Source organism: Micromesistius poutassou, assembly GCF_964030765.1.
Source record: "Micromesistius poutassou genome assembly, chromosome: 1".
NCBI lineage: Eukaryota > Metazoa > Chordata > Actinopteri > Gadiformes > Gadidae > Micromesistius > Micromesistius poutassou.
The window spans coordinates 3,673,847-3,695,338 of record NC_140271.1 but is presented as its reverse complement, the minus strand read 5'-3'; the positions used below and the strand labels follow the sequence as shown (position 1 = coordinate 3,695,338).

Sequence of the window (21,492 nt, the reverse complement as noted above, 5' to 3'; positions counted from 1 at the left end):
GGCCGATACGTTCTGTGGAGATGCACACGGTCAGTCGTGTGATGTGCTGTGAATACAGGAAAGGGGAAAAGTCGCCACCATTGTCCCTCATATGACGTCAGTCCCCACAAACCCTTAACCTTAAGCTGAAGTCCCAGCTGTTAACACAGTCCTCTGTAAAGCTCTTCTCACAGTGTGTGTGTGTGTGTGTGTGTGTGTGTGTGTGTGTGTGTGTGTGTGTGTTAGAGGGCAAAATACAGGGAGATGGGTGAAATATATTAGAAAATATAGGGTTTTCCACTGCATGGTCGAAGATAGAGTTTCTTGGTTTTGAGCTTGTTTACTACTGACAGGTTTTTTTACAATTTCGTCTTTTTACTTGCCAGAGTTTAAAAATAAACTGGCCAAGCAGCATTAATATGTAATTAACATTATTTTACCTGCCAACTGTTCCGATCTATCAGCTATTGTTAATTTTTGGACTATGGTGCCTTTTTTACATGCATAATATTCAGAGGCATCCTTTCTGTTTCTGTTCCTGACTTGAAGACTTGCTGTCCTGCTCCCACCTATAGTCCTTGACACTAGTCCTCTCACTTTACACACCTTTTTTTTATCCAAACATCCCATCAGCTTCATGACAAGTGTCACTCTCCTCTAGAATTAAACATGCCTTTGCAGCAGGGTGGCCTCAGGTGGCCCCCCCCCCCCCCACCCCCACCCCCCCTCCCCCTCCACCCCCGCCCCCCAAAAGAATTGTTGGCCGGTCCGAGATTTCATTCTGTGACGTGAACATTCTCCACACTGCACTGTACAGGCTGTGAATCAGTCTGGGCACGCCGCTGAGCCGCTGCAACACCAGCGTCACAAACAAGTAGAGCATCAATAAAATGGCATTCTCAAGGCAACAACACCACCCTGTGAGAGACTTTCCCAGGCTGCTTGTTACAGCTGGAACAACATGCTGGAGCTGGAGGTTTTTCTCATTGCAGACATCATCAATAGCTGCCTGCTCTATTAAAACAGCAAACACTCACTGCTCCGAGACCGCAGAGCCATTTCAACTATTGGTTAAGGCGCAAAGATATTCACCCAGGATGTGTGAGGCTCCTCTTGTTGAAACGTGGAAACAGTTTAAAACAACCACAATAACTGAGTTATTGTGTAACTGAATAAGTGGTTGTCATTTGGGTAATACAGTCAATTGAATTTTTACAGTTTTTGGGTTTTGGCTTTTAGCTATACTGGTGTGATGTAAGTTGTGTCTTTGTGCTGCACCCATCACCTTGCACCTTTGTTGAAATTGTGAGTTTCTAAAGAATAAAACAAATCCAACTTCACAATGAATGGATTTTTCTTTCTTTAAACCAATTGAGTCTGTGGAAATAAAGACAAAACTATTTGCTCAAAAGTGGGCTAATGGCTGCAGTGAAAATTGGGCCGGAGCAGATTCTCATCTACACAAAGCATTGTTAAAACATTTTCAGATGTGGAACACCTTCTTGAGACAGCTTCCGGATCTCCGGATATAGACCCATTGTTTATAATTCCACCTTTAGACGCCTATAGGGTTAGGCATCACGAGTTCAGTTTGTGGGAATTGATGGTTTTGGTGATGGCCTTGAGTGTCTTGTGTTTTATGAAGCTCTGCTAGACATGCAGGCAGAGACACTAACAGGGAAACCTCTACACTGCCTACACATAAAGACGTTTACAACACAAATGGTCCTCAATTCTGAATTTAAACAATCGTCTCTAAAGGAAAGAAGTTGAATGTTAATTTTACAATATATATTCAATTTTCATTTTTGTCCAGTGGTTTTATAAAAACACATTTATTTCTACAATAAAAAGATTGCAAAGCTAGGCTCAAAGTGAGCGAGTAAATGTACGCCATGTCATTTATCTCGGCTTTTCACCCATGGCAACTTAATCAGAACTTAAACCAAAGCCACATAGCCCTAATGTTAGACTTTAACATTTGTTCAGCATGACTAAGTTGCCAATTCAATTGTAAAACAGCCGTGCACTGCAGGAAGAGGACAATACAGTAAGGTTATGTACTTGCTTTACATCCATTCAATATACCCAATATACACATTTTTACGTTTCAAATTAGAAGTGGAATATTTCCTGTATTATAGGATAACTTCACTTTTTCATTTTTACAACCCTCCCCCCCCCCCCCCCCCCCCAAAAAAAAAAAAGGCTGATGTTAATTCAACCTAGCATCACTTTCCTCTCAGCATTGCTGTTTGAATGCATGACGTTTAACAATGTCTGTTAAGGATAAGAGATCGTAGCAGCTTTCCATCATCTCAGTGGAGTAATGTGTTTACACAGCCCCAGTCCTCTCCAACCAAAACAACACCTGCCTCTCTGCTGCTCCGGCTGCACACTTAACAGGAGCTGACAAGTAGGGATTGTGACAGTGGGGATCTCAGCCAACATTTAGCAGACTCCTTCTATATTCCTTCCTGTCAGATGAGATTAAAAAAAACAACAACCACAAAAAAAACATCCCATGTTAACTCTGCGTTCTATTTATAGCCAACTGTTTCTATTTGTTCTTCGTTTCCATTCGTGATTCATTCGTTTTGCTCGGTAGAGTTGGGCAGTCATTAGTGCACATTTATAACTGTAATTATAGTGTGATAGTTACTTTATTGAACGGCTGATGGGTGAATTAATAAACTACTGAGCAGATAATAAAAGCAGGAACAACTTCTGTGCACTACACAATGACCCAGACACACGGTGTCCTGTTCTTCAACCGAAATCGAATAAACCAAAAGTTAATGCTTACCCTTTGGGTGACCCGTACTTTTTGGTTTGTAGAATTTTTTATGCATTAACATATTTACAGAAGATCAAGGTTGATTTGAGGTTATGCTGTCGTCATGATTTAATTCCAAAGGCTGCAGGACGAATAAGAACTAACAATGCTAGTATAATAATACTTTTTAAATGACTTTGATTAATTCAATCTGGGGGCCACATGTGTTTGTATTCACCAAATAGAACTACATGCACGTGAAATGAATAGTTATAAACAAAATGTCACAACCTCTCCACAAGGCTATAATTAACTAGGCAGTTGTTGTAGGCAACCTTTATATGCCTGGGGGATATTTTGACATTTGCACTTTGTCCAATGAAAACATTTTTTGAAATACAGGAGCTTATACCGATTCCGTTTCCGTAGTACAATAACAAGAATCAGATCATCTTGTTAACTGTTTCTATTGGCTTCTAAGCTTCACATAGCGGTGAATACAGCATTCATGGTTAGCTGCCAGCTAACATTTGTGCGCTTTTATCAAGGCTCTTTGATGTTTTAGGATGCAATGAAAGAAAGCGACATGTTCCAAATCGGGTTCCTTTTAATGAAAAACAAAAATGCTTTTGTTGCTTCAGCATACAGAGCTTAGTCCTCGAGGTGTCTTTAATTGTCACTTTAATCCACAGTTTTCATTCATTTCAATTCCAGTTCTCTCACCCTGGGACTCACACCTCAGACACCTCACTCCTCACAGGAAGGTGTAAGTCAAGCGTGTGTTGACACAAGCGGTTAAGCACGGACCAGCTGGCTTTTCGCTTAATAAAGAGCCGCAGCTTATCCCGGAAGGTCTCCCCGAGGAAGCTGTAGATGATGGGATTCAGGCAGCTGTTGGAGAACGCCGCCAGGTTCACGATGTGCCCCGTGAGCGGGTAGTGGTGCCACAGCGTCGGGGCGGTCGGCTCGCCCGGGTCCACGGCGCCCTGCAGCAGCTGGATGCTGATGAAGACGTTCTCCGGCAGCCAGCAGATGAAGAACACCAGCACCACCACCAGGATCATGCGCAGGGCCTTCTGCCGCCGCGGCCACAGGCCCCGGTGCTTCTGGGCCTTCATGAGGACGCGCACTATGAGGGAGTAGCACAGGCCGATGACGGAGAAGGGCACCAGGAAGCCGATGGTCACCTCCAGCCACTGGATCTCCGACACGTTGGCGAAGCAGAAGTGCACCTCGCCGTTGTGCTGCGTCTGCACGATGGTGAAGGGCAGCAGCGTGGCCAGCAGCGAGGCCATCCAGATGAGGCCGCAGCTGAGCTTGGCGTGACGCATGGTCCGCAGGGGGCTGCTGCTCAGGGAGCCGGCCAGCGCCACGTAGCGGTCGAAGCTCATCCACGTCAGGAAGAAGATGCTGCTGTACATGTTGACCTGCAGGAAGAGGGACATGAAGGTGCAGAGGACGGCGTAGTCGTAGTACTTCTCGTTGAGGTTGAACACCTCGATGAGCGAGTCAGCCACCAGGATGAGGTCGGCCAGCGCCAGGTTGACGAAGTAGAGGTCGGGGATGGTCATGCGCTCGCGGTGGTTCAGGTTGACCACCAGGATGAGGATGTTGCCGATGAAGCCGATGGGGAAGAGGAGGATGGTGTAGAGGCAGGACAGGAAGAGGCCGATCACGTAGTAGGGGTACGCGTCCGGGGTTTCAGTCGGATCCGTCGCGGCGCTGTAGTCGAACGAGGTGTTCAGCCATTCCGTGGCGTTGACGTAGATCCAAACCACGGCGGTGGTGTGCTCTTCCATGCTGACGGTGTTCACGACGTTGTGAATCATGGGCCCCGTATAGGTCACCTACAGCGGCTACATTGTTGAACTGCAGGAGTTCCCAGATTGGTTTGCGGAAATTGAGACTCATTTATGCTGTTTTGGCATGCTGGCACACTCCTGTCACGGGAACGAGGGCATTGTTGTCATGGCTTGTTTGACCCCGCACCGATACTAGGGTTCGCCCAACAGGGGCCCACTGTCTGAACGTAGGACACAGTGCAGAATGAGAAGATGCTCCATGTCTTAAAATAGCCTCGTCCTCCACTTACAGTCTCTGGTTAGCCTCACGTCGGCCTGGTCTGCCCAAACTCACACACCTGCGATTAGGGGATGGACTTCTTTCTCCGTCTGAGTTGGGTCGTCTGCTTTTCACATGTTCTGATTCTAGTGGTGGATTGTCTCTTCAAGTCCATGTGCATCTTTATTCAGCAAACCTCGGCCAGAGACAATATTGCAGGGACACCTGAGATGTACAGTGGAAGGAGGAGGGGGGGTTGGGGGGGGGGGGGGGGTAGAGAGGGGGGGTAAGAAAATGTTTGAAGGAAAAGATAGATAGATACACACACATGCACACACTTGCACATGCTTCTAAGTAATGGAAGCCTAACGGCACCACTCATTCAACTCAAATACGGCACGCTGGTTTATCGTACCATTGGTAACTGGTACGATTTTACACCACAAATGCATAAACTGTTGAGTGTGTTTTTCTAAAGCATTAGACGGTTGGTCACTGGTTAAGTGCATTAAAATTCAAGCCGCACACTTAAACAGATGCATTGAAACGCTCATGTGAAATCCCCGAGCGAACCCTGGCTCTTTCTAACGAGCTTGCCTCAACTTGATGACTATTAATAGTTGAGATGTTGAGAAAAAAAACCAAACACCTCCCTCGCAAACATGTGCACATATGAACCCATTTGCCAGAATGTTCTAATAGCTTCAGTACCCTTGCTTTGCTTGCATTTAATTTTAGTTTTGTTTTGCCTAACATATAGAATTGCTATATTAAATAACCAGCCGTTGACCATGTTTTCAAAAGTAAGTAGGCCTTCATTGACCCAACATTTATTGGCAATGCAGTGTAGATCTCAAGCAATACCATTTTGACATGCAATCACTTAAAAGGCACAAAACAGTTCCAACTGTAATCAATACATATTGAGACACTGCAGAGTGGTGGTAGAGAAAGATGTGAAAAGTTTCCCTCTAAGGTTCCCAATATTTTTGAAGCCCAAATCAAGTGCCAATATTTTATTTACATTTAGTTGCTCTAAGTATTTATATGAATTAGTTAGGAACAAGTTCAAGCCAGATTGTGAGTCTCTATAGTAACTCTGGTTACCTGAATCATTCAAGTTAGCCTTGTAGCAGCAACAGTACCGGTAACAGCAAGGGGCATTGAAAAGCAGTACTTACTTCTTCTTCTACAAAAAAATGATGGTGATTGCTACCCTGGTTGTTATTTCTCTGATGCGGACGCCGAAGTAGTGGCACAGATTTCTTAATCCAATGTCCAGCTGATGCTTTCTCTCTCCCCCATCCACCTCCTGCTGTTTGGCCCAACCCATCCACCGAGAGGGGAGGGGACCAGGCATGAGGGAGGCAGAGATGGACAGAATGATGGTTTGTAAACCAGAATTTAATAGTCTTCTCCAATTACCTTTGATTTCCCTCTAGTGTGTTCTTCTTCCTCCTTGTCTCCAGGTGTCCAGTTAAACAAACAAAAGAATATAACTCCATAGATAAATGAAGGGGAACGCTTTGAAATGCAAGTTGTTACGTAAATAATTGATGTTTTGCTTATACTTTATTATTATGGTTTGTCAATCCACCAAGACCTGTTAACATGCATACTATATGTTACATGAATTTCAATTGAAGACGGTCAATCAGATTATGGGATGACAAAAAACACATTTCCACGTCATTTTGAATAAGGTGAATAGTCAGATGGAATGGATGGTGGTCTGGCATGAAATGATATGACCTAATATAATATGACATGTGAAACTATTATATGACATGATATCGTACGACATGATGTGATTTATGTGCTCTGTTTAGTTCTGATCTGATTTGCCCGTTCTCTAATCGTCTCCCCAGTTCTCCTTCCTTCTCTTGTCTCTTCAGATGAGGTATACGCACCTGTGTAAGCTACTGTCAATTTGCGGGGGGGGGATGAACAGATAATGTACTGGGCTGCAGACGTGCCCCCAAGGAATAAACAAGGAAGGAAGGTACAGGAAGGACGCATGGATACGGTTGAGCTTGGAAGGATGGCTGGGTTGGTGGGTGGGTTGATGGATGGATGGATGGGTTGGTTGGTTGATGGTTGGATGGATGGGTATGTGATGTGAGGTGATTTACATGTCTAGACGGCAGAACAGATCATGGGTCTGATCTTCAGCTGGAATAGTCCATCAGCGACCGTGCTTTATTTGAAATGCAAATTCAAGGGATGCCAGATTTAGTGTTATGGAGGCAGAGGACAAGACAGACAGCCTTTTAGATGAGTGATATTTGTAGGGAAATCTAAAAGTAACATTATTTTATAATGTCCTGGATAATGTTAAAGGTTAAAATAATTCATAAACCCTATGAACATTTTTAGTACTATTTTTATTATTTGTTATCGTGTTGCAAATGTGCATAAAAAATGGGCCTTCATCATGAATATTTTAATTGTTTTATGGTAATATCTTAATTAACCTTTATTGTTGCATACGATATCACGGGTATGCAGATTGTATTTCATTCTTGTGTGTCGACCTAATGTCGGACTATTATATGAACTTGACCACTAGGTGGTGCACTAGGACAAGTCATGTTTTTATATTTTCTGGCACATTACAGCTGATGAATAATGATAATAATACTAAAAGAAAAAGCAATTCAATTGTAAGCATGGGTTGGTTGGCACTGAAAGAAATGTACTTTCAGTGCCTTTCAAAGGAAATTTGTTTAATAAATCATGAATACCTTTTTGCTCTTTATTTCAGTTATATTTGCATGGTCATCTTTGCATCCTAATGTTACATACACACATTTAACAGCCAAATGTTAAAACACATTATAGTAGTCTTCACCTCAGTAGAATATTCAAATAGCCAACATGATTTTGAATTGTAACTGTGGGGCTAAGTCCTTAGTGAGCTTAGCTTTAAACAAATGCCTTGTTTTTTTTGCAAATATAAAAACGTATATAGATATAAAATACTGCTTAGGATTGCTTCGGCCTTGCTCGACATGGAAGGGGTGATGTTTACCACCAGAGCAGGAACAACAAATATTCACCGCCAAACCAATCAATGACCAGCACAACATGTACCATTCAAGTTTTGTTTGTGTACAAAATGTGGCAACACACACTTAGTGGCTAGGAGTGAGAGTGAAAGTGGGAGGTCTTGTCTGGTTACACTGAGGGGGGGGGGGGGGGGGGGAGAAAACCCTCTCATCTGCCTCCACTTATGAGTGTGGTTCTGGTTCTGAGACCGGCCTCTCTATATGGTTGCCACTGCATGGAACTTCATACACAATCATTCTGCTCGCCACCAATGAGTCCTGTCCTGAGCCCTGTTCAATATTTTTTGCTGAATCGGCCACTTCTCATTGTCTTCTGCGTGTGTATTTATTTATTGTTTTACTTCTCTGGCACAAAAGAGGGGAAGAGGGGAAGGGGCTGGGGTGGGCTGAGGGAGGGGATGGCGGTGGTGGTGGTAGAGAAGAAGGGCGGATTGTATTTCAAGCATCTGCTCTCTGCTGGTTGTCCTCCAAGAACTATGACGATGGGTGGGGCGAGAGAGAGAGAGAGAGAGAGAGAGAGAGAGAGAGAGAGAGAGAGCGAGAGAGAGAGAGAGAGAGACACACACACACACACACACACCACACAACTACGGGGGTTCCCTGCAGCCTCTGCTTTGTTCTATAGATTCAAGGTGATAAAAGAAAAAGATAAATAAAGTGTACCAAGGACTTTTTGAACAAATACAAACTGTACTCCCTCTCTGGATACCCACACCGATTTCTTTGTCTGTGTTGATCAACCCGGAACGGTCCACATATACAGACATCATGAGAGAAACTTATGAGAGAGAGGGAAAGCTTATTTTTCAACGCTAAACCCATTTGGATGGTGATGACGGAGCCATTTTGATCGCGGCCTTCACAACTACTTCCAACAACAAAAAAAAAACGGATCCGGGCCCAGTGTTTTGTTTTACCTGCGGTAACAAAAACCACCGGTGCCACTGGTTCCTGTGCCAGAACTGGTTGACAGCCAATTGAAACAAACAACGGTGCGAAATAGCCTCTACTTCATAGGTGGTCTGACGTTTTACATTGTGAGACGCCTTACACTGTAAGCAGCAGGAACTGGCTGAACCTCTTTAGGGGGAAAAAAACAACATTCAATCGCAAAAACACATTTAAGCAGTGTGAATCTTGGCTGGTTTTTACAGTTTCCCTCCCATTTTGTTACACAAAAAGACCACAGTACACTTATGACTTTTTTTTTTTGACTAATGAACGTTCTGTTCTTTTTTCATATCAAGGCCTTAGCTAAATATATGTCTCCTCCTCATTTCTCAATTTCATATCATAAATGTTTTAACTACACTTATCTACCTAATTCTAAAGTGGTAAATTAAAGGCAGTGACCTATTTGACCTCACAGGCCTATTGCTTTTATTATTTGTAAATAAAATAAATGTGTTGGTGATGGTGTGGCATGTTGTGATTGGTCCATTATCAAATGAAGTAAAAGCAGGGAGAGATCAGAGCCCCAAACATGTAGGCCCATCATTTCACATCTCCCGGAACACCATTCTAATGTTGTGGTGCTAGATATCAAAAAGAGTGAAGAGAAGAGCGATATGTTGGCTAGGAATCAAAAAACTGACATTTTTTGGAAAGGTTTCAAGATCAAAATCTTTATTTATGCGGTATGGGTGTATATGATCCCTATAGCGTGTTTATCGCACATGCAGGAAATCATATTAAGCAAGAACTGAATAATTGCCAAGAAATGCACACTTGATGGCAAGAGATCTTTGTCTATGTTTGCTTAAACTAACGGCTGTAGTCACGTCAAAGACTCATGAACTCAGTTCTGGGAGGGAAACCGTCACCATGGCAACTACTTCCAATCCACTGCATTATCATATCATTTCCAGATGTAAGCATGTATAATTCAAGACCTCCACCTCAAGTTTGAGCTCTGCTGTTTTCCTAATTTTTGGACTCTCAAACACTGCTGTAAATACCTGTGGAAAGTTTGCGTTGCTGAAGGCCTGAATTTTATAAACTAAGACGTTTTATCACCGTTATACGTTAGAGAAACAGAAGCTGATGAATCATTGGATTGCTTTCATGACGCAAAACCACAACACAAGTAGACCTTAGTTTAGTAGCATTTTGTTTAAACGTATTGATACAATTTATATTGAATAAATTTAAGTAATTGAATTATACGATTCATTTCATATCATCATCATTACATCATATTGGTAAAATACTGAATCATCCTTTTGGAGGAATAAGCCACTGAGATGGCATGGCCAGCCCTGAATTTGTTGCAGTGAAAGCTCTTTCACATTTCTCATTCACATTCAAACCTATTCAAATATTGCAGGAAACGTGTCTTGCGAATGTAGCCTACAACTTCATGATGAAAGATCATCATTGTAGTCCAGGCTCCATTGTGCCATATTTTCCCCCCCCCCCACTCCCCCCACATCTATCACACACACAAACCCCCTGATTGTGCGCCTTCAGATACGGCACCAAAACAACATTGTGTTAGTTGAGATTGACAATAACACCATTGAATTGTTGTTCCCTGAGATAGACTAAACAATCTCCAGCATGGGTGGAATGCTGCCCCCCCCCCCCCCGCCCCTCCGTTCTGAGTGGCGTGGTTAGGGGGGAACTTGCCACAATCAATCTGTTGTTTGTCATCGGAACTGAGGAAAGGGTCCAGTGGTATCCCTGCTTTTGCACACCATCTTGAAGCCCACACAATACGTACCGTATGTGTCCGTTCCATGAGCGCTCAGGGAAAAGGTACATACGGTTTGCATTGTGTGTATTGCGAAACGGTAGCGTGCATATGCAGTACATGACGGTGTCCTATTAAACAATGTGATTCCACAAGTAATTACTGTGTAATAAGCAGTGTATTGATGTGTAACAGTATGCAGTTCAATATGGAATAACACATGTCGCTTAAGAGTGTAGTATGGGGTTAAGGGTTAAGGGTTATGGGTTAGGGAAAGCCGAATGCAAAAGAGCAAGTTATGCACTGGGGAACAGTTAGGCTGTTTCATAATGTTATTACATATTAAGTTGTTATAGGTTGTTATACATTGTTTATTACATGCGTTATGACACTGTACTTGCACAAAAAGCGTGACCAAAAAATGTAAGACTGCAAGGTACAAGGTTGTTATTTGTACTGCTGAGCAGAGATGGATGAAACGGGAGATTAGATCTGTCACGTGAAAGGGAAACACTGGGAAATGAAAAGACACAGAGTTTGGTGAGGCCTGTGTGTATTTCTAGCAAACTTACTGTTGGTTGTGTCGTGGTGACATGGATTTGTGAGCAGGATCAATGCTGGCATTGTGCTCCACAGCAGTGATGCCTTAGCTTATTGAAACCGCTTTGAATAAACGGCCCATTTATTCATCCTTTTTTTTATCAGACAATAACATGAATATGAAAGAAAAACAGGGCTGGTCGATAGGATTTGTATGTTTATTGTGTAATCAGGTCTTTGACTCAGTTGACAGTGAAGAATGCCACAGTATCTACGTTATAGCTTTCTGAAGATAATACTGTTTTATTCAAAGGGAACGGTGTCCCCTGGTATATATCTCTAACACACTCTATATAGGCCTACACATTTTCCGAGACTATACACACAGATCTTGGACACAAAGCAACAGATCTGAATGTGAATTTGTTTGCGGTTTTTGGTGAGAGCCATTAGTGCAGTGTTATTATTTTTCGCCCATTTTCATTTCAATATTTTGCAGACATTAGACATTAGACCGTAGAGAAAAAACGAATGTATTCAGAAGTAATCCGACATGTGATGAATCCACCTTAGGTTACAAACTACGCGATTTATTGAAACAATTATTATTTTAGGGATATCTTCTAAAGGTATTGCATGCGTCCATCTAATAGATGAAACAGATGACATGTTTAGCGCCTAATAGAAAGACAACCTGATTAATGATCACTGGGGGCCACGTTGATTAAGGCTAAAGACAGAGCCATCGTTAGCTTAGCCCTGTAATGTTTAATCAATACTTTAACTTGCTCGTTCAATTCATCTATTGCTTGAGCGCACACATGCTGAACTGCTTATCCAAAACTAAATGAGTCAAGAGGACCTAGGCATCATCCGAGCTGTGGTGTAGGTTTTACACCAAGTAGGCCTATAGGCTTTAGGTTTACCGTGTTGATGTCATCATTGTCGTTCAAATTGCGATCGATCCTCAACACACCTCATTGCCTCTGCGATTGAACTTGAATTAATGATTAACTATGTTAAGACAATCTGAAATCGTACGGGAACTGTCTGAACCGATTATTATTTTATTGTGGCCTGCTCGAAGACACAAGCATGACTGATTCAAGCCACACTTCGTAAGAACCAACAAAGCAGAAACCATGACAAACATTTAATGTCCGTTTCAATTACTTCCTCATCACATGATGCTTTTTTTTTTTTCTTTTCCTCAACTTCACCTTTTTGCAACCATGCAAATTCACGGAGACGCAATCGTTGCATTGTAACGTAAGTGAACAACGGTTGGTTATGTAATGTTAAAGGGGACATACTATACCACCAGGTGTGAGTGTTATGTACCGCTTCTGACATCACAGGTGGGCGTGTCCACCTAGGTGGTGTGCTGGATAGATCAGTATTCAGTCCACCAGCCTACCCGGTGGACCTTGGTACACAAACGTTGCCCATCCATCACTCAAAACCCACCTGTTGGCGATTGTTAGTAGCCTACTTGCACTTAGTTCTATGAACATCTTTACTGCACCGACGGCGATATATTGTTTCACTTCTTATGACAAGTGGCGTAAGTCGCTTTGGATAAAAGCGTCTACTAAATGCCCTAAATGTAAAATGTAAATCTATCTGTCATACATCTAGGTGGACACGCCCATCTGTGATGTCAGAAAAGGCAGATTTTCAAAACGGCTTGTAACGGCTAATCACACACGCAACTGGTATGGTATAATATGTCCCCCAGAAACGACGTGTGACTGCCAATCTCACTCGGTGGTCCGCAGCCACACCCAAGTCTGTTTGAGAGTCGTGAACTCTTGTCTTTGTCAGCAACATAAAGCAGTCACGTATCTAGGCGCTGCCATTGAACGAAGTCATCATAGGAATGCAGCCGTTTTGATGGACTAAGTGTCTGCCGCAGGTCTTCTGAGGTCAGCCAATAAACCAATCTTTCCACCAGGGGAATGTGCTTGCCACGCAATGACGATAAATAAACCGGCCATCCTCTTTTACACTGTTTACCAAAAAATATTTTATTATAATGCAAAGCAGTAATATATCTAAATTGGAAAAATGTCATAGCATATTTTCTTATTTGTTTTTTAAACTAAGTGGGAACATTCCTTAGCGTTTTCCCCCCATGAAACATGCTGAACACCCTTATTCCTTTCAGCAGTGCTTCTTACAGTTCTTATGATTCCGCACGCTCTCTCTCTCTCTCTCCAGCACAGCGGTTGCAGGTGTTTGGCGGGTGATCTTCTGTGCTCTTGTGTGAAGCGTTCTCGTGAGTCTCTGAAGCCAAACAGTCCCGTCTGCATGTCTCCGCTACGGTGCTAATGTAAGTGCCTATTCACCCCCCCCCCCCCCCGCCCCTGCTTGGAATGCGAGTCACCACCTCCACCTTGGATAAACTTTGACCATGCGTGTCTCCCAGAGGAGCATACAGTATACACTGTATATATTTGTGTATATTTATAGCTTAAGAGTTTCTTTTGATGCTTGACCGAGGTAAAGTGTATTCAATACAAATTGATCCGGTGTTTCTATGTCTTTACTAGTTCCAGAACTAGTAATAGTTTAAAAGGTGACGTGATTTCATCAGAGATGGCTAGAGGTACGGCGGTTGGGTTTGAACCCCAGATACACACATCCGTGTTTGAATCGTATATACTATATATATATATAAATCTGTCTGGATTGCAAAGTGGGGTGAGAATACAGTTCCTGATTGTAGCTCGTTTACGCTACTACTGGCATATAGGCATATACATATAACAAATGGAACTTCAACACAGTCGTCTTGTGCATATAACTGTGTGTGTGTGTGTGTGTGTGTGTGTGTGTGTGTGTATGTGTGTGTGTGTGTGTGTGTGTGTGAGAGAAGTAACCAGGGGGAGAACTGAGATCTAAAGTGTACAAGTCAACAAGTAGAGTTCCCTTTCCGGTTCTAGTGATCAAGTGTCATAGTGGAGAGAGCTTTTACCGAGCTAACGGACGACAGAAACACAACACAGTACTTAGTGGTATTTTTTGCAACTTAGGTGCGACCCTCCGCTCAGATAGCCCCTCATATGTACGAGAGCCCAAATCAAGTTCTGGACGACGGTCAACGACACAGGAAATGCCGCTCTCAGTGAAATGCCGCTCCTTTTCACAGCCCAAAGCAGCAGCAGCAGCAGGAAAGCCTGACAGGATACTGGCTCTGTAAGGGGGGGCGGGGGGGGGAGGTGGAGGAGGGGGGGGTTAAGTGCCGGCTAGTCCAAAGAGAGACTGGGGGATGGGGTATGGGGGGGAGGGGAGGGTTTCGGTGGGAGTTTCCTCATCGGAGCGGGGACCTCACGTCACCACCTGCTGCACGGCGGAGCGTTCGTGGGGGCAGGCCCGCGCGCCGCCGCCACCGCCGCCACAGTGCAGCCGCGCGAGCAGCCGCTGCAGCTTGTGCGAGAAGTTCTTGTTCATCTGCCGGTACATGAGAGGCATGGCGAAGCTGCTGGAGAACGCCAGCAGCTCGGCCACGCACCGCAGGAAGTAGTACATGGTGAGGCCCTGCCTTCTGCCGCCGCTGACAACGCCGCCACCCCCGCCGCCGCCGCCGCCGCCGTGGCTGCCCGGCGCGCCCACCACCGTGTGCACCAGCAGCGTCATGTAGTAGGGCGTCCACAGGGCGAACTGCACGCACACCGACGCCAGCAGCAGCCGGTGGATGGACGGGTCCAGGCGCCCCGAGTCCTGGTCCAGCGGCGTGGACTCCTTGCGGATGCGCAGGATGAGCGCGAAGGCGTACAGCACGGCGGCCGCCGGCACCACGTAGCCGATGAACATCATGATGGCGTCGGCCGCCTCCTTGTTCTGCATCTTGGAGCACTCGATGATCTTGGTGGACACGTGGTTGCACACGTAGAAGAGCAGCGAGGAGAAGCTGGTGAGCACGGCGCCGCCCCAGATGAAGCCGCACACGTGCTTGGTGTTGTACACGCTGGACATGTAGGTGCGCGGCAGCGCCCGCTCGATGTAGTAGTCCAGGCTGAGCAGCGTGGTGGAGTACATGACCACCAGCGAGGACACGTTGAACAGGATGAGCAGCGTGATGTACACCTCGTTGTTGTACTCCCAGGCGGGCCAGCGCGTGAAGTGCGGCCCCAGCAGCTCCACGGGCGCCACCAGGTTGAGCACCAGGCCGGCGATGGCCATGTTGACAAAGTACACGTCGGGCATGGTCATGGACGCCTTGTTGGACAGGTTGACCGCCACCAGCAGGGCATTGTAGCACAGGCCCACGGGGAAGCACACGGCGAGGTAGAGGACGGAGCACGCCGACAGGATGAGGCCGAGGTCCAGGCAGAGCTGGTGGTCCGCGTCGCTGGCGTCTGACTCATTGTGGGCCATGCAGCTCCACATCGCTGAGTGGGTCGGCGGGAGGAGGCCAGCGTCGTGTGTGGGAGGCGGGGGGGGGGGGGGGGGTTGGGGGGGTGGAGGGGGTGGTTGACTAGGTCTCACTGGAAGGACAGAGAGAGAGAGGGAGGGAGAGGGAGAGAGGGAGAGGGAAAGAGAGAGAGAAGGGGAGTGGGAGGGAGAGAGAGCAGTGAAGAAAAACACATTAATAACGGCACATTACCTTCACAGAGTCTATCAAATAGGATGGCCTTGTTCAAAGAAAAAAAGAAAAACATGCACATGGCGACAACTCGTGAAAAACAAAAGAGCCGAAAGGGCAGAGAGGGGCCGTTGGGACTTGGCACAGAGACCATGTCCAGTCTTTCTCCCGGGACCTTCGGCATGGTGGGTTCAGGCTAGCATGGGGAGCTGAACGGGGCACTTTTAGGAACATTCCTGTGCCATTCTGTGGCGGCCAAGTTTTCTGTGTCATGTAAGACTTGTACTGTATGGCTTTGTGTGGTAATAACAATGAGCCACTCAACAATGGTGAACACTGTGCCTTTTTTTCCCCCCTTCTCTCTCTCTCTCCATACAACTGAATCCAAAACTTTGATTTGATTCATGGGTCTCGCCTACTTCTGTGGTTCATGGTTACAACTCTGCGAGGCAAACGGAGTCCCCTCCACTCACGGTGAACCCAGCCGCGACACGGCCATTATCACCCGGCTAATGCCATTAATCCCACCTCACTGGAGATGACTAGACGAGCATGAATGCCGCGCGACATGTTTCACTGGGCCATCTCAACCTTGTAAATTTTTTTTTTTTTTTTTTTCCCTTTCTCTTTTCAACACTACCCGTTGCAAAACACCATCTGGCCCATGTGGAAGAATACAAAACTGGATTTATTTTCATTCTTCCCTTTCTTTTTTTTTCCCCGAACAAACCGAGGCACATTTTCTCCCTCTGTCTGCGTCTGTTTCTCATTCCGTATCTCTGCCTGTATTGTATTTATTTCTCCATATGCGTCAGCGAGACGGCGGACAGACAGAGGCAGGGCAGAGGATGTACGTGGAGCAGGCTTCCCCCCGCCTCGCTCGCTTTCCCCTGCTTCGCACGGTCAAGCAAAACAACACCAACGCAGAAGCCTCTCCGACCTGAACCTGCCCCCCCCCTGGTCTGCTTGGGACCCAACCCTGACACCGAAGGGCCGAAGCGTTTCCACGGAGGAGGGAAGGGTGGGAGGAGGGCAGGAGGTTGGGGTGTGTGTGTGTGTGTGGTGGTGATGGGAGGATTTATAGATGGTGAAATGTGATGCAGGCGAGAGGCGAGGGGTCAAGCTAGGAACGAGGGGGGCTTGGAGGTTGGAGTTCAGGGCGGGGCCGCGAAGGGGGGGGGCGGGGGCTGTTTAGTGGCGCCCAATCCGATACACCGGGACACCACACTGAGAGGATGGTCGAGGGAGACGCTGGTCAAGGGGGTGTCTGATTTCAAAGCCCACTAAACATGTGTAGCAGCCGCTGTGATGAGCTTCGGTGACTCAAGAGGACAATAAACTGAGGTTGTTCCGATGAAATTAGCCATGGTGAAAAAATGTGTTACATCACAAAGGGAGTTGAGCATATTAATAACACTGACGACATGAGAACAGTATTGGGTGACATCCAATGCATGGTCGATTTCAAATTCTAAATGTTCATGTGCATTTGGTCACCAAACCTGTACAGAAACTTCCAGAAGCTGCCCTTCTTGTTTTCCCCAGCACACTGCAGATGGGTATTGTTGTGTGCAGCAGGATAAGTTAGGAATGCCAGCATAGCAGAACATTCTCCTGTTTGACTTACATAACACCCTTACAGAGGGACCGCTTGGCCTGAAGACACACACGCACGTAGCAAACACACACACGCACACACCCATCAAACAGACACTGACTTTGGCACACAGCCAGCACACACACACACAGACACACAGACACACAGACACACACACATGCAAACCCGCACATACACAACATCACCCACACACACACACACACACACACACACACACACACACACACACATGCAAACCTGCATACAAATCACAGGCACTCGCACACACACACAGGTGCCGAGCTGGAACAGGTCGAAGATAGTTATGACTACTCTTTAATAAGAAACCCCTACAACCTTTCTTTGGAGGTATAAAACCCAGCCAATTGGAAACACGCGCACTCTTGGCACCAAGTATGACTAAAGCTAACTTGGTTGGAGGCACCTGGCTGGCTCTAGTGTTATTCCAGAGAACATGAGCTGTCTCTGAATAGCGCTGGCTGCCTGGTTGTTGCTTAACTCACGGCCCAGCATCACCTGCTTCCTTTTGGGGATCTCTGTGACCAATCGGCATGAAGACGGCATTGGCGTGGAGTCTGTTTTGTTTTTGCCTCAACTGAGGTGAGCTTTGTGCAAAGGGCCCGTTCTTGTTGACTTGCTGACTTGCATTGACGTCGCATTGAAAGAAAAGCTATCGTGCATTTGTGGTTTGTCGGTGGTGAATGATGCATTGCACCGTACATGTATGACACATTTCCAAGTAATGCAGGAAATCAGGGCGATGCGAAACATAGGCGGTCACCGCAGAGAGGGGGATTTGTGATACAAGCAGTACTTAGATCATGCTCCTATTCCATCCTATTTGGGATGAGATAGTTTTAGCAAGAAATAACCAGCGTCGCAATCTCAAAAAGCTGTACATTGAATGTCTTAAATGAGTTAAATCAGTTTAATGTCTTACGTATGGGTGCATACACTCATAACATAGGTGGTTTACAAAGAAATAAGTTTACAAAAAAAAAATACTATTTTAATTAAGTCCTCCGCCTCATAGCCCGCCCTAGCCAATCATCAGTGAGGCATGATTTATAACCTTCCTTAAACGTCTGACATTCGCATGCAAACACAAGTCTGCGAAAGTAACACTGTTGGCGAGGAAGCCCTGTGTGTGAACTTCCCTTCACACCGTTCCTGGCTGTCAGAAACAGTTACGCCCACTCCTCTCCAGACGGGCCCCCGATCAGCACGTCTAGGGCCCCTAGGCCCCGGAGGAGTGCCAACCCCCCCCCCCATAGTGATTTCACTGTCAGTTGAAGCCAGATCCTGGAGCTCTGATAGGAAGATTGTGACAGACCGGGGACGCCACCACCACAACCACCCCCCCTCCACCTCCCACTCTATGAAACCTTACGGGAATCTACTGAGGCCCTTCTCAGAAGAGTGATGTCACATGATTCTGATCTGCGGTAGTAGTGGGTGTGCTGTGTCTGAAGGACGAACGATTGCATCAAAGTTGAACCCTAAGTTACCTACGTTTTTTTTCCCCGTACCCCCTTAACCGACCTAGGTAGTTGATTCATTTACTTTATCTTTTTAGATCAAAGCACATGAGTTCATCATGCTCGACGGTTACTTACTAACAGGTCATTATTGTGTTATGTATAATTCAAAGGTCTTGTTTAAAGCAGGGCTATACTTTGCCTCAGATGTAGTTATACAGGTAGGGTCTGATTTCAGAGGAAATACCTTGTTATTATATGGAGGGCTCCACTGCCAAAATATAGATGTTGTTGAAAGGAGCTTTGAAAAGCCCCAATTTAACTGCCCAATACATATCTGGTTGAGATGAGAGGAAGAGGCCAACAGGAGCCAAATCTATAAACTAAGTGCCCGTAAATGCCCATGATTTTAGCATCCAGAGTTGTTTCCTGTTCCATGATTCAATGTTGATTATCTCTAAACAGGTAGGCACCATACAAAGGTCATATAGCTTCCTTCCCGACTGGCAAAAGAGAAGAAAAAAAACGTCAACAGTACAAACAGGAACAAAAGTCACAGATCAATGGTCAGCACAAAACAGGCTTAGTAACTTTAAGCCCCCGCGCACGCGTCCCTGTGCCACTAGGTCACATGGATAAAGTTAAGGACGTTGAACTATTTGGTCGGGCAGTTGTTTCAACAGAGCTGTTGCGCAGAATAAACACTTTTTTTTAATTTTATTTTTTATATCTTAGGACTTGTATGAATAGCTTTCCAAGAATGATCCAGCCACTAAATGGTATCTTAATTAAAATGTTCACACGTGCCTATTATGTTTTACTGCATAATGATACGATGCATAGATTAAGACCTAAAACGTGTTACTCCAATCCCAAATATAAACAAAGATGGAATGAGCAGTGAGCACACGATTTGTTTTCCTCTAAACGTAGTAAGCTTTATAGTTCTGGTCCTGATTCTGCTAAACGCAAAATGGTTTGAATTAAACACATTTATATTCATCCACTATCCTATGTTATAACAATTCAATAGTAGTAGTAGTAGTAGTAGTAGTAGTATAGTAGTAGTAGTAGTAGCATTACTATAATTGTCCTTGTAGTCTGCATGCATATTCTGTGACAGGACGTTTGTCGTTTACCATGAGATCCACATTAACAAAAAGGCTCAACCCACTGTAAACAATACGAATCGACTTGCTTTTTCACTTGAATATTTCTTACATTTGTATGTTGAACTTGAATAATCAAATAAATGTAGCCTGCAGCCATATGAAGCCGTCAAACGTCAGTAGATCCAGTCTAAACTAAAACAAACAGACGCAATGTAGCGCATAGTAAGTCATGGAGTTGTCCCATATTTCGGCAGTAACATTATCCTCCTGCCATGCATGTAACGCTGGGAAGAATGGGATATTCTGTCATATGTAGCCTACTATAATTATACTACTACTACTACTACTACGCGCTTACTACTAGTAGTCGTAGTAGTAGTGGGATAGGCTACTATCACTCCCCCATAACATCTACAACTGTTGGTACTACACGCGACCATCTGAACGCATGCAGAGCTTTTCAAACAGCCCCTAAAGCTTTTAACAACATACATAACTCTAAAGACTACTACATTTGCTCATTAAAAACAACAAAAAACAACAACAAAAACGCAGCAAAACTTACCACTCAGATATTTAGGTCTTTATGCCAACAGATCTACGGCGGCATTGGGTTAGATGTAGCGTTTCCATTGGTATATCTCCGTTGCAGCATTTCAATAACACTCGAGAAACTATCTTTATTCTAACAAGCGACCAGAAAGGGAAACTACAACGCTACATGTTTAGTTTGAAGCGCTTTTCTCGGTCCGCTTTGCCCATAGGATGGGGCTTGTTTTCGATACGGGACGGCGTACAGCCTACTACTGGGACTCGAGTGGTGCTGAGCGCTACAGTGTATACACACGTGACCCTCCCCCACTGTCTCCTTGATACTGGGCTGGTTCCTTTTTGTCGATGAGGCCCGAATGGCCGTTCTGTGCTCTGATTGGTTGCAGATCGTGGCCGTGGGGGATGGGGGAGGCGTGCGGAGGGGAGGATGAAAAAAACATTTCCAACTTACTACAATGCACTTTCTACTGAGTTACAATTGTCTTCCCGCACATCCATGTGTATATATATGTAGATTTGTAAAGGTGTTTCTTAGCCTATTCGAAGAAAGTGAGGAAATCGGCTTTGTGTGTGTAGAAGTAGAAAATTAAAAATTAAAAATGCATTATGTCAGTTCATGCCTCAAAGCTCTGGAGACGTGCACACAATGCATTTTGATTCACAAAGTGCATTTGAACTTAACATTATGAATGTGCTGATGTCAAAGCATTCACAAATCATTGTATACAATAACATCACACATCATTGGTAAATATCAGAAATGTTGGTAGATCAATTAATTTCCAGTTTGTCCATAAAAGACACATTACTATTAGTCTATTGGTTATAGACAGAGTCCTCAACCGGCATTTTGAAGATCAACATTATCAGTCAAACTGTGCATGATCATAACACTAAAAAAACCATCACAGATTATGGATTACAGATTGGCCCATCGGTCAGCACTTCACTGTGTATAGCTCACCTCATCATCCTCTTCCTCATCCTCATCCTCATCCTCATCCTCCACAAGCCCCAGAGTGCCGCTG

General features: G+C 45.0%; 2 protein-coding genes across 2 annotated transcripts; both read right to left on the bottom strand.

Annotated features, from left to right (window-relative positions):
* Nucleotides 1-3,486: 3,486 nt before the first annotated feature.
* On the bottom strand, nucleotides 3,487-4,560 carry gper1 (G protein-coupled estrogen receptor 1; the record flags this gene model as incomplete). Its single annotated transcript, XM_084470683.1, has 1 exon — nucleotides 3,487-4,560. The coding sequence occupies exon 1, from the start codon at nucleotides 4,552-4,554 to the stop codon at nucleotides 3,487-3,489; it is 1,068 nt and encodes a 355-aa protein (XP_084326809.1). The 5' UTR covers nucleotides 4,555-4,560.
* A 6,735-nt stretch (nucleotides 4,561-11,295) lies between these two features.
* gpr146 (G protein-coupled receptor 146) lies at nucleotides 11,296-20,766 on the bottom strand. The gene is made up of 2 exons (XM_084488580.1): nucleotides 20,478-20,766; nucleotides 11,296-15,606 (listed from the first exon to the last, which is right to left on the bottom strand). The coding sequence occupies exon 2, from the start codon at nucleotides 15,506-15,508 to the stop codon at nucleotides 14,447-14,449; it is 1,062 nt and encodes a 353-aa protein (XP_084344706.1). The 5' UTR covers nucleotides 15,509-15,606; nucleotides 20,478-20,766; the 3' UTR covers nucleotides 11,296-14,446.
* Between the last annotated feature and the right edge of the window lie 726 nt (nucleotides 20,767-21,492).